This window comes from Bufo gargarizans, chromosome 7 (genome assembly GCF_014858855.1).
Source record: "Bufo gargarizans isolate SCDJY-AF-19 chromosome 7, ASM1485885v1, whole genome shotgun sequence".
NCBI classification, from domain to species: Eukaryota; Metazoa; Chordata; class Amphibia; order Anura; family Bufonidae; genus Bufo; species Bufo gargarizans.
The window spans coordinates 80,205,146-80,223,380 of NC_058086.1; the positions used below are offsets into that span (position 1 = coordinate 80,205,146).

Genomic DNA, 18,235 nt, shown 5'->3' on the forward strand with positions numbered 1-18,235 from the left:
CGCATCATGGAACGGAGCAATGGATGCGAACAGCACACGGTGTGCTGTCCGCATCTTTTGCGGCCCTGTTGTAGTGAATGGGTCCGCATCCGAGCCGGCAAAACTGCGGCTCAGATGCGGACCGAAACAACGGCCGTGTGCATGAGGCCTAATAAGTACATTTTCACTTGCTCTAATTATAATCATCAGTTAGTCAAAGGAGTTGTCCCGCTAAAAATATTCTACAGTTTTCAAACCAGCACCTTGATCTGAATACTTTTGTAATTCATATCATTCAAAATTTAGTATAGCCGGTGAGTAAAAAAAATAAAATATATCTGTGTATATTTTTTATTTCTTTTTTTCCCCCTCATTTCTTTGTCCGACTCACTGTGATGATGGTTTCATCCTTCAACATAACATAGTTTATAACATATTTCATAAGGCTGAGTTGATCCAGAAGAAGGCAAAAAAAAAACTGTGAGGTAGAAGCCAATTTTCCTCACTTTAGAACTGTTTGGAACCCGTCACACAGACTGGTTCCAAAAATAGCCAAGTGAGAAATTACTCCCATAGAAATGAATAGAGAGTGGCCATGAATGAGCGTCCACTCTTGTTCAATTTGTGGACTCCATTCTAGAGGTAGGTGTGGGTCCCAGAGGTGGGACCTGCTGCTATCGGACACTGGTGGCATATCCTACCTTAAACTGGCTATTTTATTTTAGACATGTGGTTTCTTTTGCTGTGTTCCACTGATACTATCACTTTTGACCGTATTTCTAATGCAGGGGTGGGTAACCTTTTTGCTGCCGACGGCCATTTGGATATTTTTTACTGTTGAGGAAGGGTTAAGACGTATGCATATATATCCATGCATGCAAACACATGCATGCATGGTATATATGCATACATTAACCACCATATCATGGGATGATGTGCGCAGATGTACTCTGCATCTGCGCACGTCTGCCCATGGTGGCCCCTGTGGGAAATATGTGCCTCCTTTATAAGTCCCTTGCTCCCTTTAATATATAACTGTGTCCGCTTTAGACTGTTCCCCCTTAGAATCTGTACCCCCTTCTGTGAGATATATATATCATCTGTGCCTTATAGTATAACATATCCCCCCCATATGCCTGAAATCAGGTGCATCGGTGTGAATGTACCCCAAGCATTCACACAGATGCAATCTGGTTGATTGCCTCAGAATGACCGCTGCTGGTTAGCTGCAGCTGCTGGAGATAATTATGCACGATAGAAGGAAGGGAGAAGCCTCCCCACCTTCTATTATGCGCATTCCGGCAGCGCGATTACTATCGCGCTGTCTGGAATGCTAAATTCTACAGGCGGGAGATCAAAGGCTTCTCCCGCCTGTTAGCATATAGCACGGCCCCGACGTACGCGTTCGGGGACGCGCGGGCTGGCGCAGTGACGTCATCTCACTGCGCTTGCCCACGTTTCTCCAATGGTGGCGCACGCCACGATGTGGGCAGTGCGGCAGTGCAGGCCGCCGGACATAAATATCCGGCGGTCCCTGCATTAGAAAAGAAGAGCTATTCCGCCCCCCACAAGTAGACTACTTCTGGACAAAAGGTCAAACCCCTGGACGAACGGGCAACTATACCTTAAGTATCACCCCCTGTATTAACCCCTATCCCACCAACAATCTATTAACCCTTAACCCCTGATCCCCTACTGCTATCCCACCAACGATCCCCCCCCCTGTTTAACCCTTATATATCTAGACCCCTACTCCCCTGATTACATTGAATTGCTGTGCCTCTGATAACCCCTGATTTACCCTTGCATTGCTGTGCCCCTGATTCCTCTGACACAATTGTATTGCTGTGCAACCCATATACACCTCCTCTCCTTACCCCTAACACCGGTAGGGTATTAACCCTTGCATTCTGAGTCTGTGGCTTGTATACATTCCAGCAGCGCCATTATTAACCCTCGTCGTACCCCATAGGGACAGTTAATAGAACCAGGTGGGTGGGTTGTTGATGTCTTGTGTATGTGTGTGTATTATATAGTTAGATTGCTTGTGGAATTTGGGAACCGTGTAGTGTATTTTAGCGCTGTTTATTTTGTGCTGTATTGTTAGTGCATTGCGTGCTTAGTGTACTAGGTATTAATAAATACTGTGTTTTATATCAACTATCTGTGTAACGTGTGATTATTAGAGATAGTTAGTTTGGTGATTAGTGTAAGGCAAAGTATAGTGAAAGTATTGTATATTCTTTATATAAAGGTATAAATAAGCGGAGTCATCAATAGACGGCTCCTCCTATTTATGAAAATTAATGACTGATATTGGCATAAATATTGGTGATTAATATTCCCCCTTTACAGTTACATCATTCGCGGGGCCATGCAAAATTCTCAACTTAAAAATTTGACAGCTACAGTGGATATAAAAAGACTACACACCCCTGTTAAAATGTCAGGTTTCTGTGATGTAAAAACAAAAACAAAAAAGAAAAACCTAAAATAATATGGTTGCATTAGTGTGGTGCACACCCTCTTATAACTGGGGATGTAGCAGAATTAAGCAATCACATTCAAAATCATGTTAAATAGCAGTTAGCATACACCTGCCATCATGATTAACCTCAAATAATGTTCAGCTGCTCTAGTTGGTCTTTCCTCAAATTTTCTTAGTCGCATCCCACAGCAAAAGCTATGGTCCACAGAGAGCTTCCAAAGCATCAGAGGGATCTCATTGTTAAAAGGTATCAGTCAGGAGAAGGGTACAAAAGAATTTCCAAGGCATTAGATATACCATGTAACATTGCCAAGAACTGGACGTCCCTCCCAAATGTATTAAAAGACGAGAAGAAAACTGGTCTGGGAGGCTACCAAGAGGCCTACAGCAACATTAAAGGAGCGGTAGGCATATCTGGCAAGTACTGGCTGTGTGGTACATGTGACAACAATCTCTCATATTCTTCATATGTTTGGTCTATTGGGTAGAGTTGAAAGACTAAAGCCTTTTCTTACGAAGAAAAACATACAAGCCAGGCTACATTTTGCAAAAACACATCTGAAGTCTCCCAAAAGCATGTGGCAAAAGAGGTTATGGTCTGATGAAACCAAGTTTGAACTTTTTGGCTATAATTCCAAAAGATATGTTTGGCGCAAAAACACTTCACATCACCAAAAGAACACCATGCCCACAGTGAAGCATGTTGTTGGCAGCATCATGCTTTGGGGTTGTTTTTCTTCAGCTGGAACCTGGGGCCTTAGTTAAGCTAGAGGGAATTATGAACAGTTCCAAATACTAGTCAATATTGGCACAAAACCTTCAGGTTTCTGCTAGAAATCTGAACATGAAGAAGAACTTCATCTTTCAGCACGACAACGACCCAAAACATACATCCAAATCAACAAAGGAATGACTTCACCAGAAGAAGATTATAGTTTTGGAATGGCCCAGCCAAAGCCCAGACCTGAATCTGATTGAAAATTTGTGGGTTGATCTGAAGAGGGCTGTGCAGAGGAGATGTCCTCGCAATCTGAGAGATTTGGGGTGTTTTTGCAAAGAAAAGTGGGCAAATCTTGCCAAGTCAAAATGTGCCATGCTGATATACTCATACCCAAAAAGACTGAGTGCTGTAATAAAATTAAAAGGTGCTTCAACAAAGTATTAGTTTAAAGGTGTGCACACTTGTGCAACCATATTATTTTATTTTTATATTTTTTCTTCCCTCTACCTACCTAAAAGATTTCAGTTTGTTTTTCAATTGAGTTGTACAGTTTATAGGTCACATCAAAGGTGGAAAAAGTTCTGAAGTGATTTATCACAGAAACCTGATATTTTAACAGAGTATGTAGACTTTTATATCCACTGTATATTTGATCAAACATATAATTGACTTAGGGGCAAGCTGCGATGTAAAGCGAGCGGGGACTCGGGGAGGGACTGGGAGGAGGAGCTGGGGCCGGCAATAACGGCGGGGCGGTGCAGTCACTGTACTACTGTACTATAGCCCCGCCGCTCCGGTATACTAATATAATATGTCATTCAATTAATGGTTATTAAATATGCCCCTTTATGCCTAATAGTACCTTAAATCCTAAGCGCTTCAGTAGAATGCAGGCCGGGCGGGCGGCAGCGTAACTCCCTGATGTCACGTGCCTGCGCCGCATACTTTATGAATGAAGCAGGTGGCTCAGGCAAGTGACGTCAGTGAGTGACGCGCCGCCCGCCCGCCCGGCCTGCCGGCATTGTACTGAAGCGCTTAGGATTTAAGGTACTATTAGGAATAAAGAGGCATATTTAATAACTATTAATTGAATAAGACATATTATATTAGTATACTGGAGCGGCGGGGGATCTGTGGATGGCACAGTTATGGGCTGGGAGGGTCTGTGGATGACACATGTATAACAGTGCCATCCACAGATCCCCCCCCCCCCCTGTAACAGTGCCAGCCACAGATCCCCCCCCCCCTGTAACAGTGCCAGCCACAGATCCCCCTGTAACAGTGCAAGCCACAGATCCCCCCCCCATAACAGTGTCCGTCATCCACAGATCCCCCATAACAGTGTCCGTCATCCACAGATCCCCCATAACAGTGTCCGTCATCCACAGATCCCCCATAACAGTGTCCGTCATCCACAGATCCCCCATAACAGTGTCCGTCATCCACAGATCCCCCATAACAGTGTCCGTCATCCACAGATCCCCCATAACAGTGTCCGTCATCCACAGATCCCCCATAACAGTGTCCGTCATCCACAGATCCCCCATAAGTGTCCGTCATCCACAGATCCCCCCCCCATGACAGTGTCCGTCATCCACAGATCCCCCCCCCTATAACAGTGTCCGTCATCCACAGATCCCCCCCCCCCTATAACAGTGTCCGTCATCCACAGATCCCCCCCCCATAACAGTGTCCGTCATCCACAGATCCCCCCCTATAACAGATCCCCCCTATAACAGTGTCCGTCATCCACAGACCACCATTAGTTCCAAACCCACCAAACACACAGCACACCTTTTGGTTAAAAATATTATTTTTCTTATTTTCCTCCCCAAAAACCTACTTTATGAATGAAGCAGGTGGCTCAGGCAAGTGACGTCAGTGAGTGACGCGCCGCCCGCCCGGCCTGCCGGCATTGTACTGAAGCGCTTAGGATTTAAGGTACTATTAGGAATAAAGAGGCATATTTAATAACTATTAATTGAATAAGACATATTATATTAGTATACTGGAGCGGCGGGGGATCTGTGGATGGCACAGTTATGGGCTGGGAGGGTCTGTGGATGACACATGTATAACAGTGCCATCCACAGAACCCCCCCCCCCCCCCCCCTGTAACAGTGCCATCCACAGATCCCCCCCCCCCCTGTAACAGTGCAAGCCACAGATCCCCCCCATAACAGTGTCCGTCATCCACAGATCCCCCCTAACAGTGTCCGTCATCCACAGATCCCCCATAACAGTGCCCCCCCCCCCTATAACAGTGTCCGTCATCCACAGATCCCCCCCCCCCATAACAGTGTCCGTCATCCACAGATCCCCCCCCTATAACAGTGTCCGTCATCCACAGACCACCATTAGTTCCAAACCCACCAAACACACAGCACACCTTTTGGTTAAAAAATTTTTTTTTTCTTATTTTCCTCCCCAAAAACCTAGGTGCGTCTTATACGCCGAAAAATACGGTATATGCTCTGGCAGGGGGCCTAGGGGCCACATGAATTGATCCCGTGGGCCGTATGTGGAAGTTCCCCACCCCTGCTCTAATGGGACCCCTATGGTGAAAGATTTGGTATCCATTGTAGAACCTAGGAAACTTAACAAGTGTGTATGAGCTTGTACCGTATTTTTCGCCGTATAAGACGCACCGGCGTATAAGACGCACCTAGGTTTTTGGGGAGGAAAATAAGAAAAAAAATATTTTGAACCAAAAGGTGTGCTGTGGGTTTGGTGGGTTTGGAACTAGGTGGTCTGTGGATGGCACTATTACTGGGGATCTGTGGATGACGGACACTGTTATGGGGGGATCTGTGGATGACGGACACTGTTATGGGGGATCTGTGGATGACGGACACTGTTATGGGGGGATCTGTAGATGACGGACACTGTTATGGGGGGATCTGTGAATGACTGACACTGTTATGGGGGGATCTGTGGATGACGGACACTTATGGGGGGATCTGTGGATGACGGACACTGTTATGGGGGGAACTGTGGATGACGGACACTGTTAGGGGGGAACTGTGGATGACAGACACTGTTATGGGGGGATCTGTGGCTTTCACTGTTACAGGGGGATCTGTGGCTGGCACTGTTACAGGGGGGGATCTGTGGATGGCACTGTTATACATGTGTCATCCACAGACCCTCCCAGCCCATAACTGTGCCATCCACAGATCCCCCGCCGCTCCTGTATACTAATATAATATGTCTTATTCAATTAATAGTTATTAAATATGCCTCTTTATTCCTAAAAGTACCTTAAATCCTAAGCGCTTCAGTACAATGCCGGCAGGCCGGGCGGCCGGCGCGGCGCGTCACTCACTGACGTCACTTGCCTGCGCCGCCTGCTTCATTCATAAAGTAGGCGGCGCAGGCACGTGACATCAGGGAGTTACGCTGCCGCCCGCCCGGCCTGCATTGTACGGATGAGCTTAGGATTTAAGGTACTATTAGGCATAAAGGGGCATATTTAATAACCATTCATTGAATATGACATATTTTATTAGTATACAGGAGCGGCGGGGCGGGGCTATAGTACAGTGACTGCACCGCCCCGCCGCTATTGCCGGCCCCAGCTCCTCCTCCCAGTCCCTCCCCGAGTCCTCGCTCTCTTTACATCGCTGCCAGCGATGTAAAACTGACTGCATTCGCCGTATAAGACGCAGGGGCATTTCTCCCCCATTTTGGGGGAAGAAAAAGTGCGTCTTATACGGCGAAAAATACGGTATATTGTTTTCCATTTTTACGCAGAATCCTGCTTCTGCAACAGCTGCAGGAGTTTTTCTTTTTTGACCAATGAAGAGTTTGGATCCACATTGAAAACTAACAGATCCTCTAAATAGATCATGCAAGTTATTCTTGTTAGTCATAGATGAGAGATTAGACCCTTCATTACATGGCTGAAGGTGTAATAGGCCAGGAGAGGTCAAACACCATGACTTTTTAATGATAAATCATTCTATTCCATTTGAATTGGAGGAGGCAGGTGAGTTTTTATTAGATTAATTTCTTTTTGGAAGAGAGAACTTTTTTGTCTTCGAAAACCAGGTACGGGTCAAAAAGAACAGGAGCACAACTTTCCATTATATATTATCTCTGAGTAAGGCCTCATGCACACGACTGTTGTTTGGGTCCGTATCCGAGCCGCCGTTTTGACGGCTCTGATGCGGACCTATTCACTTCAATGGGGCCGTAAAAGATGCGGACAGCACTCCCGTGTGCTGTCCGCATCCGTTGCTCTGTTCTGCTGCCCCGCTAAAAAAATATAACGTGTCCTAGTCTTGTCCGCGCTTTGCGGACAATAATGGGCATTATATTGATGGCCTTTCGTTCCGCAAATTGCGAAAGGCACACGGACGGCTTCCGTTTTTTGCGGATCCGCGGTTTGTGTACCGCAAAAAACGGAACGGTCGTGTGCATGAGGCCTAAGTTTCACTACTGGTTTTGGCTCACAAAAACTGATGGAAATAACTGAAGTTTGAACTTGGTCTGAGTCTGTTATACTTTCCATACAGAGTTTCTTTTGTTTAAAAAATTTAACACCTTTACATTTAGGACTGGTCTAATGGACCCGCCTGGCTTTATGACTGAAAAGAAAGGGTGCAGTCACACAACCGGCAAATCGCGGACACTATCTAAAGACTGGGTTTTGTGAGATAGTTAGGACTAGGTTTTCTTGAAGCTCATTTTCTTGCAGACTTCAGGTCTAAGTGGTATTTTTAGGGGTTGTCCCTGATTTGTTTGCGTCTGAATCCAGACCTTTCAGAGCAACCCTCTGCCTGAAAGTGCTTTTTAATTTGACTGGTTCTTTTCAGTTCAGCAAATTATTTGCATGTTCTATATGTTATTTTTACCTTCTGAATGAATTCTGGGCCAAACAGATTATGATTTTCCAGGTTAGAGTATTCATGAGATTTTGGCGAGGTGGGTTTACATAGGGTGAGGGGAAGCCAACAGTCGGATACTCATTAAAGGCTATGGACACCTTTTGTAAACGCAAATATTTTTTTTTTACGCTAATTTATTTATTTTGTGGAGAAAATCATTTCCCCCATTAGTTGTATTTATCTTTCATTTTTTTGTTCTACAGCCTGCTGTGCTTTTTATGCACAGCAGGCTGCTCTCAGTGAGTTTAGTTTACAGAGAATCTGTCATCTGACAGGTTTTCTGTAACTCCTCATGCTCTCCCAGCTAATGACAGCCCCGACCTGCGATGTGTTTTACAGCTCCTAATACACATCCGAAGCGTCTGCACTTTAATTATTAGTCCTGCCATGTCTATTGGGGGCTGTTTATTAAGGTGCTCTATCCCTAAGGAGAGTTAGGTTCCCCCTTGCTTGGACACAGGCCTCCTACCCAGTTAAGCCAGTACTCTCTGCTCTGCACTGATGAGGGGCAATCGCCCCGAAACAGCTGTCTGCAGATGAGTTGCTGGCTTATTTCATATCCAAATCATGTCTCAAGGCTTATTTTAAGAGCTGACTTATAGGATAGCTGCCTTACATCTGGTGGCATTTGAGGCAAAGCTTGTTAAGAGCTTATTTGAATTTCTTCCCTCCCAGAATTCGAGGAGCATGTATGGCCTATAAGTCTCCTCACACTGATTGAGGTGCTCTCTCCCTAAGGAGAGTTAGTTCCCCCCTTATTTGGGGCTGTAAAACACATCCCTGCAAGGTACTAACACAACCGCCAGTGCTGTCATTAGTAGAGATGAAAAGCGGAATTGCGTTATGGATTCTGTTACCACGGACCATAACGCAATTCTATGACGGAATGCCTTTAGAAGCATTCCATTATTCATTCTGTCATAATAGAAGTCTATGGGCTACAAAATGGATCTGTCCAGTTTCTGTCATGCAGGGAAGTCCTCTCTTTGAGAGAGACCATATCTCATACAGCACAGCCTATGTGCTGTATGAGATTTTTTTTTTTACAATTTTGCCATTTTCATAGGTTTTATTTTATTTTTTTACGTCGTTCACTACACGGTAAAACTGACTTGTGATTTTAATTCTACAGGTCCGTATCAATCTGGCGATACCACATATGTACAGCATTTCTAGTTCCAGGTAATCTGCCCAATTCTCAGGCTGTGAAAATGCACCATTAGTGATTATTACTCTTTTCACGACACACAATGTAGTACCGTATTTTTCGCCCTATAAGACACAGCGGTCCATAAGACGTACCTAGGTTTTAGAGTAGGACAATAAGAAAAAAATATTTTTCATTAGACCTCAGATCAGCAATCAGACCCCCAATGTTAACCTGTACGGTACGCCCTGATTTCCCGATCCTTATGGACACAGGGCGTACCGGTACGTCCTATGTATTTCCGATCACCGCCGCTCGGAACCTGGTGCCTGCTCAAATCATTGAACAGGCACCTTGGCTAAATGCATCGGGAGGCCTGTGACACCCCCCCCCCCATCCCCCATGTAGGCGATCGCAGCAAACCGCAGGTCAATATAGCATTTTTTTGGCTGTTAAACCTTGCTTTGTTACTAGAAAGAAAATGGATTAAAATGGAAAATTAGCCAGGGGGGCGTGGCCTGACTATGGCGGTGTGAGGACGCACGAGTCTGGAGCTCCCGCCACAGGTCTGAGAAACCGAGAGCTATTTACCTCCTAATGCACCCGAAACAGCTCTTATGGTGCGCACACGCAAAGGGTCACAAGCGGGTGATCCCTCATCAAGATCCCCCGGAGAAGAGCGGACTGCTGAAGTATTTTGCAGCGGAGCCAGCTGGTGACAAAACAGGCCGCAACCCGAACGCGGCTCCCTTCACGCCGGTGCACCGAAGCAACTCCTTGGAAGCAGAGGTACTGCCGAGCTCTCAGGGGTCCCGATATCAGACCCATAGTCGCATCGAGGCAAGACGCTCACCTGACTCGCTCCGGTCCAAGCAAGATCATCTGCGAGGCGGCACCACGAGGCAGTCGCCATCTTGGGACGCAGCCCCATCTTCCCAGCACTGCTACGCTGCAGCACAATCCCTTTAGAAACATTCCATTATTCATTCTGTCATAACAGAAGTCTATGGGCTACAAAATGGATCTGTCCAGTTTCTGTCATGCAGGGAAGTCCTCTCTTTGAGAGAGAGAGAGAGACCATATCTCATACAGCACAGCCTATGTGAGCAGCGGAGGATGGATTGCACTGACTTCGAGATACTGGCTGAGCAGTGTTGGATACCGACTGTGCGAGCAGTTGACGATGGATGGCACGGCAGGGGTTGGTGGGATGTGTGCGAGCAGTGACTTGGAGATACACGAGAGGTCAGGCTGTGATGTGAGAGCAGCCTTCTGTAATAAAGCATGCAGTACATGGCAGCCTCCCCTCCCTGCTCTGCCATCTACAACTGGTTTATTTGGCACTCATATATGCACACACCACAGGTGATGCCAGGATGGTCCAGGGCTGGCATTGGGTGTGTGCTTATCTGTGCCATAATAGGGAGGCTGCCGGAATAGAGGGGAGGCTGCCATGTACTGCAAGCTATAGTACAGAATACTGGCAGAGGTTGGGATTAAAGTTCAAATCACCCCCCACCATCCCAATGTTTTATATAAAAAAAATAAACATAAAAAAAGGACTTCACTATTAAAAATATATAAATATTTTTACCACTCTAACACCCCCCTCCTCACAAAAAAAATAAAAAATAGAATTAGGGGTTCATGCACACGACCTTATGCCCTCTTAGACATACGGTCCGTGACTGGGCCACAGCATGGTAGGTTACTAAAAACGATTACGGGACAGTAGTCTCACGGGCGGCCCAACACGCACGGCATCATAGTAAGTATCCTTATGAAGTTTTGTTATTTGTTAGACAATTTGTACTTTCCAACACCATCATATTCCTTTAGGGCGAAGTGGGGAAAAAAATTATAATGGTGGTGAAATTGAAATGTTTTTTTTTACAATTTTGCCATTTTCATAGGTTTTATTTTATTTTTTTACGTCGTTCACTACACGGTAAAACTGACTTGTGATTTTAATTCTACAGGTCCGTATCAATCTGGCGATACCACATATGTACAGCATTTCTAGTTCCAGGTAATCTGCCCAGTTCTCAGGCTGTGAAAATGCACCATTAGTGATTATTACTCTTTTTTCACTACACACAATGTAGTACCGTATTTTTCGCCCTATAAGACACCGGCCCATAAGACGTACCTAGGTTTTAGAGTAGGACAATAAGAAAAAAATATTTTTCATTAGACCTCAGATCAGCAATCAGACCCCTAATGTTAACCTGTACGGTACGCCCTGATTTCCCGATCCTTATGGACACAGGGCATACCGGTACGTCCTATGTATTTCCGATCACCGCCGCTCGGAACCTGGTGCCTGCTCAAATCATTGAACAGGCACCTTGGCTAAATGCACCGGGAGGCCTGTGACCCCCCCCCCCCCCATCCCCCATGTAGGCGATCGCAGCAAACCGCAGGTCAATTCAGACCTGCGGTTTGCTGCATTTCTGGGTTATTCGGGTCTCTGCGGACCCGATAACACGGAACAGGATGTTGATCGGTGGTGTGATAATACACCACCAATCGCCATCCTGCGATCCTGATTGGTGATAGTGCCATGGTCCCCCATACTGGAAAGAAGGGACGGACCCTAAAAAAGTGCAGAGAGTTTCACAGGATGGGGATACGGAAGGACACCACTACTCAATGTGAGACGTGCACCGATCATCCAGGCCTCTGCACTTCAGGGAGTACCACACTTGCATGGAGTACAAAATTTATACCCCAATTTAGCCACTGACAATCGGATTAAAAACTGGTTCTCAGACTTGAGACACTAAACCCTAAAAGTTGACATATTAGGTATCGGCGCGTCCGTAAGAATCTGCTCTATAAAAAGATGAACATGGTAAAAAAAAAAAAGTGGAAAACAAATGTTTTTTTTTTGTCACCTTACATCACAAAAATTGTAATAGCAAGCGATCAAAAAGTCATATGCCCCCCAAAATAGTGCCAATAAAACCATCCTCTCGTCCCGCAAAAAATGAGCCCCTACATAAGATAATCGGCTAAAAAAATAAATGACTATGGAAATACTAAATGTTTTTTTTTTGTTTATAAAAAGATAATATAGTGTAAAACATAAATAAAATAAAAAAAGTGGACATATTAGGTTTCGCCGCGTCCGTAAGAATCTGCTCTATAAAAATTCCCTCCAACCCCTCAGATGAACACTGTAAAAAATAAAAATTAAAACTGTGCCAAAAAAGCTGTCTTGGTAAATTTTCAATTTTAATATTTTTCCAATAACAAAGCAAGGGTTAACAGCCAAACAAAACGTAATATTTATTACCCTCATACTGCAGTTTACAGAAACACCCCATATGTGGTTGTAAACTACTCTACGGGCACACGGCAGGGCGCAGAAGGAAAGGAATGCCATACGGTTTTTGGAAGGCTGATTTTGCTGGACTGTTTTTTTTCACACCATGTTCCATTTGAAGCACCCCTAGTGTAGAAACTCCATAAAAGTGACCCCCATCTAAGAAACTACACCCCTCAAGGTATTCAAAACTTATTTTACAAACGTCGTTAACCCTTTAGGTGTTCCACAAGAGTTATTGGCATATGGAGATGAAATTTCTGAATTTAAATTTTTGGGCAAATTTCCATTTGAATCAATTTTTTCCAGTAGCAAAGCAAGGGTTAACATCCAAACAAAACTCAATATTTATTACCCGGATTCTGTAGTTTACAGAGTTATTGGCAAATGGAGATAACATTTCAGAATTTCTATTTCTGGTAACCTTGCCGCACAAAAATGTAATATAGATAAACCAAAAATCATATGTACCCTAAAAATAGTCCCAACAAAACTGCCACCTTATCCCGTAGTTTCCAAAATGGGGTCACTTTTATGGAGTTTACTCTAGGGGTGCATCAGGGGGGCTTCAAATGGGACATGGTGTAAATAAACCAGTCCAGAAAAATCTGCCTTCCAAAAACCATACGGCGCATCTTTCTCTCTACCCCCTACTGTGTGCCCGTACAGTAGTTTATGGCCACATATGGGGTGTTTCTGCAAACGACAGAATCGGTGCCATAAATATAGAATTTTTTTGGCTGTTAAACCTTGCTTGTTACTAGAAAAAAAATGGATTAAAATGGAAAATTAGCCAGGGGGGCGTGGCCTGACTATGGCGGTGTGAGGATGCACGAGTGTGGAGCTCCCGCCACAGGTCTGAGTAACCGAGAGCTATTTACCTCCTAATGCACCCGAAACAGCTCTTATGGTGCGCACACGCAAAGGTTCACTAGCGGGTGATCCCTCATCAAGATCCCCCAGAGAAAAGAGCGGACTGCTGAAGTATTTTGCAGCGGAGCCGGCTGGTGACAAAACAGGCCGCAACCCGAACGCGGCTCCCTTCACGCCGGTCCACCGGAGCAACTCCTTGGAAGCAGAGGTACTGCCGAGCTCTCAGGGGTCCCAATATCAGACCCATAGTCGCATCGAGGCAAGATGCTCGCCTGACTCGCTCCGGTCCAAGCAAGATCATCTGCGAGGCGGCACCACGAGGCATTAGCCATCTTAGGACGCAGCCCCATCTCCCCAGCACTGCTACGCTGCAGCACAATCCCCTGGTAAAGTAGAAATGGCAGAGGGAGGGAACTCAGGTGAAAGCTGGGACATAGGGGAATATATTAAACTCCTTCCCACTAAGCAAGAAATGGAAAAGTATGTGGAGCGACTAGAAAACTCATACAAGCAAGAGTTGTCCACGATCAAATCTAATGTGAAAGCTATTGAAGAGAAGTTGAAGGAAGTGGCGTCCCTGCATGATCACACAGCTGCTCAGGTGGATGAGCTTATGAATCAAGGGCAAGTTAGAGATCGTCACATTTGTCACCTTTACCGTCTCCATGATGATATTGAAAACCGTAATAGATGGAATAAGATCAGGATTAGAGGACTCCCTGAGGCCACCAAGACGGAGGACTTGATATCTACATTACAGGGACTCTTTAGCACCATCCTGGGGGAACCTGTCACAGACCGGTTGGAAATGGACAGAGCGCACAGAGCTTTAGCCCCCATCAGCTCAGACCCCTCTAGGCCCAGAGATGTGATCTGTCGTCTCCACTATTATTCGGTAAAGGCAGCTATAATGAAAAAGGCGTGCAACCTTTCTACAATTGATTTCGACTGGGCCACTCTGATGATACTCCAGGACTTATCCAGGAACACCTTAGCCCAAAGGAGGGCACTTAAACCCTTACTAGACCTCTTGAGGTCAAAGGATATTCCATATTCTTGGGGGTTTCCATTTCAACCGGTGGTCCGTAAGAATGGTCACCGTGTGGAACTGCGGGATCCCGACGACCTTGACATGTTACTGTCTGCATTGAACCTGCCACCAATCCATCTACCTGACTGGCAGGTCATTCCAGCTCTGCCATCTCGGTCCACAAGCGGGTATATGAGAAGAGCAACTTCAGGAAGGGTGCATCCTCAGCAGCCAACGTGAACCTGAGGCTGAGTTTTATAAGTAATCGTCTATCATGTTGTTCCAGGGACAATCTCAGAAACAAGTGATTATTTGGGGGGATTGAAAGTGCACTTATGCTTTCTTTTCTCCAATTGTGTTACTTTCATGTGTATGGCTAACTTTCCTATATTTCTCCTTAGGTTTACAAAGTTTATTTTATCTGAAGCTTAGTATTAAGGCAATGCTTCGCTAAATGATGAAAGTTGTATAAGAATGTTTTCATGTTCACCTGTTAGTCATGGCTCTCAGGGCTCTTCAGACTTGTGGCGGCTTCCTTGTTCCGTCACTGGAAGTCCGTCTTCTACTGTAACCCTCGTTCTATCAGGTATAGGACGAGTCGGTCCCTCTACTTGGGACAGTTACTTGATATTGCAACTTACCCCTTTCTTTCTCTTTCCTTTTTCCTTCTCTCCCCTCTTCTTCTACCTCCCTGTCCTGATAGTCGGTGATTGCCGGACCTCAAGACGCAGGGTACTCTTGGGGTGGTTTGTGCGAACCCTTGACTATCCCCCACTACAGCGTTCTTGAGCATAGTTCAGTGCATAATTTGAGTTTCTCAAAATGGCGGGCCCGCCTAACGTGAAATTGGCCTCTCTAAACGTTCGAAGTTTCAACACCCCGGAGAAGCGCTCAGGGGTTTTATACGGCATGCACAGGGAGAGGGTGCAAATTCTGCTGTTGCAGGAAACACATTTCAAAAGGGAACAAGTTCCAAAAATCCTGTCAAAACATTATACTTTCTGGGCTCATAGTACTAATCCGGATTCTAAATCTAAGGGCGTCTCAATTGCTCTCCATAAATCACTACCTTATACCTTTCTAGAGTCGCAATTGGATCCTCTGGGTCGGTTCCTGTTCCTGAAGCTGCGAATCCATGAGAGAGTGTACACCATTGGGAATCTCTACCTGCCAAATACCAGACAAAGCAGAGCTCTATCAGGTATTCTTACTAAGTTAGACACCTTTGCTGAGGGATTGGTGCTGCTGGGTGGTGATTTCCACATGATCATGGAGCCCGTAATGGACTCCTCCTCGGGTAGAACTTCGGTTCCCTGGTCAATAATCAATAGATCCAAACATCTGCTACATGCCAGACAATTAGTAGATGTTTGGAGGATACTTCATCCTAAGGACAAAGATTTCACTTACTTTTCCCCGGCGCACCAAACCTACAGCAGATTAGATAGATTCCTGATCTCCCACCATGCATTGTTCCTTTCTCATTGCTCACACATAGGCACCCCACTTTGGTCAGATCATGCACCAATATTTTTATCTCTAGAACTGCCGGGCCTGGTAGCTAAAGAATGGACATGGAGGTTAAATGAGACCCTTTTGAGGAATAGTGTATGTAGAGATGATTTAGAATCTACGACCATTTATTTTGAGAATCACTCACTAGACGACGCGGCCCTCCCCCTACAGTGGGAAGCGTTGAAATGTGTGTTGCGTGGTGTTTAGGTAAGCCATGGTGCCAGACTCAAAAGAGAGAAGGGAGCAAAGATTCGACAACTTTTACTGCAGATAGCTAATCTTGAGCAGTCGCACAAGCAATCACTGGATCCACACGTTTTTTCTGAACTCACGTCAGCTAGAGATCAGCTTAAAAAGTTACTCTCAGACTCTGTCTTTAGGAACACTGAACGGTTTCGCAGCTACCTTTTTGTACATTCCAATAAACCCGGGAAGACGCTAGCGCGTTATATACACCCTCGACAACAAGCTAGCTTTATTCCAAATATATTGGATGCTAGTGGTGCTCTAGTGCATCATCCAAGACAAATTGCGGAAACCTTCAAAGTATACTACGAGGGTCTATATAACATTCGGGGACAATTTGCGGACATACATGAAGAGGCGTTTGTTGACCGAATAAATGCATATATGGAAGATACGGCTCTTCCCACGATACCCATAGATAAGGGAACAGAAATTGAAGGAGATTTAACAGAATATGAGATAGGAGAAGTTCTGAAATCGCTAAAGGAGGGGGGGGGGGAAGCCCAGGTCCAGGTCCAGATGGTTTTACTGCACCCTTTTTTAAGGACTTTAAAGAGCTGTTATTACCTTTTCTCTTAAGAGTATTCAATAGCATCTCTTCTTCGTGTCCCTTTCTTAAACAGTCCCTGGAGGCCCATATAGTCGTAATCCCGAAGCCTAATAAAGACCCAAAAGTTTGCACTAACTATCGTCCCATATCCCTGATCAATTGTGACATCAAAATATATTCTAAACTCATAGCGAATTGTCTTAATAGAATACTCCCTAGTGTTATCCATGGTGATCAAGTAGGGTTTGTACCCGGTAGAGAAGCCAGGGATAATACTATCCGCACGATTAACCTCATCTCTAGAGCTAAAAGCAGGGGGGATCCTCTTTGTCTCTTCTCAGTCGACGCAGAAACAGCGTTTGACAGAGTTAATTGGGGATTTATGATTGCGGCGATGAAACAGATTGGTTTAGGCCCCACGGTAATAGGGAAAATTGGTGCTTTATATACGAATCCCACTGCCAGAGTGAGAACCAATGGCATATTGGCTTCCTCTTTTAACATAAAAAATGGGACTCTGCAAGGGTGCCCGCTCTCTCCCTTATTGTATGTGATAGTCATGGAACATCTGGCTAATGCCTTACGAGCTAACCCGGATATTAAAGGCATACAATTGGGGAACGCGCACCATAAATTGGCCCTTTATGCTGACGACCTCCTCATGTATATTTCAAATCCTCACGTTGCTGTTCCATCTATTCTACAGAAATTTGGCTTAGGGCTCTTTCACACCTGCGTTCTTTTCTTCCGGCATAGAGTTCCGTCGTCGGGGCTCTATGCCGGAAGAACCCTGATCAGTTTTATCCTAATGCATTCTGAATGGAGAGAAATCCGTTCAGGATGTCTTCAGTTCAGGACCGGAATGTTTTTTGGCTGGAGAAAATACCTCAGCATGCTGCGCTTTTTGCTCCGGCCCAAAATCCTGAACACTTGCCGCAAGGCCGGAATCCGGAATTAATGCCCATTGAAAGGCATTGATCTGGATCCGGCCTTAAGCTAAACGTCGTTTCGGCGCATTGCCGGATCCGACGTTTAGCTTTTTCTGAATGGTTACCATGGCTGCTGGGACGCTAAAGTTCTGGCAGCCATGGTAAAGTGTAGTGGGGAGCGGGGGAGCAGCATACTTACCGTCCATGCGGCTCCCGGGGCGCTCCAGAGTGACGTCAGGGCGCCCCTCGCGCATAGATGATGTGATCGCATGGCACGTCATCCATGCGCATGTGGCGCTCTGATGACGTCATTCTGGAGCGCCCCGGGAGCCGCACGGACGGTAAATATACTGCTCCCCCGCTACTACTATGGCAACCAGGACTTTAATAGCGTCCTGGCTGCCATAGTAACACTGAACGCATTTTGAAGACGGATCCGTCTTCAAATGCTTTCAGTACCCTTGCATTTTTCCGGATCCAGCGTGTAATTCCAGCAAGTGGAGTACACGCCGGATCCGGACAACGCAAGTGTGAAAGAGG

General features: G+C 45.5%; 1 protein-coding gene across 7 annotated transcripts in view; it reads left to right on the forward strand.

Annotated features, from left to right (window-relative positions):
- XPNPEP3 (X-prolyl aminopeptidase 3) overlaps window positions 1-18,235 on the forward strand; it is a 548,503-nt gene that overhangs the window by 37,111 nt on the left and 493,157 nt on the right. For 2 of the 7 annotated variants that reach the window (XM_044302131.1, XM_044302133.1), the window contains exons 2-3: window positions 9,210-9,259; window positions 15,540-15,656. The exons of 1 other annotated variant lie outside the window; for it this stretch is intronic. In XM_044302131.1, coding sequence (XP_044158066.1) covers window positions 9,210-9,259; window positions 15,540-15,656 — 167 coding nt within the window. Of the gene's footprint in view, window positions 1-9,209; window positions 9,260-11,203; window positions 11,254-15,539; window positions 15,657-18,235 lie in introns of all 7 variants that reach the window. 4 more of the 7 variants (XM_044302132.1, XM_044302137.1, XM_044302134.1 and 1 more) reach the window with 4 other exon arrangements.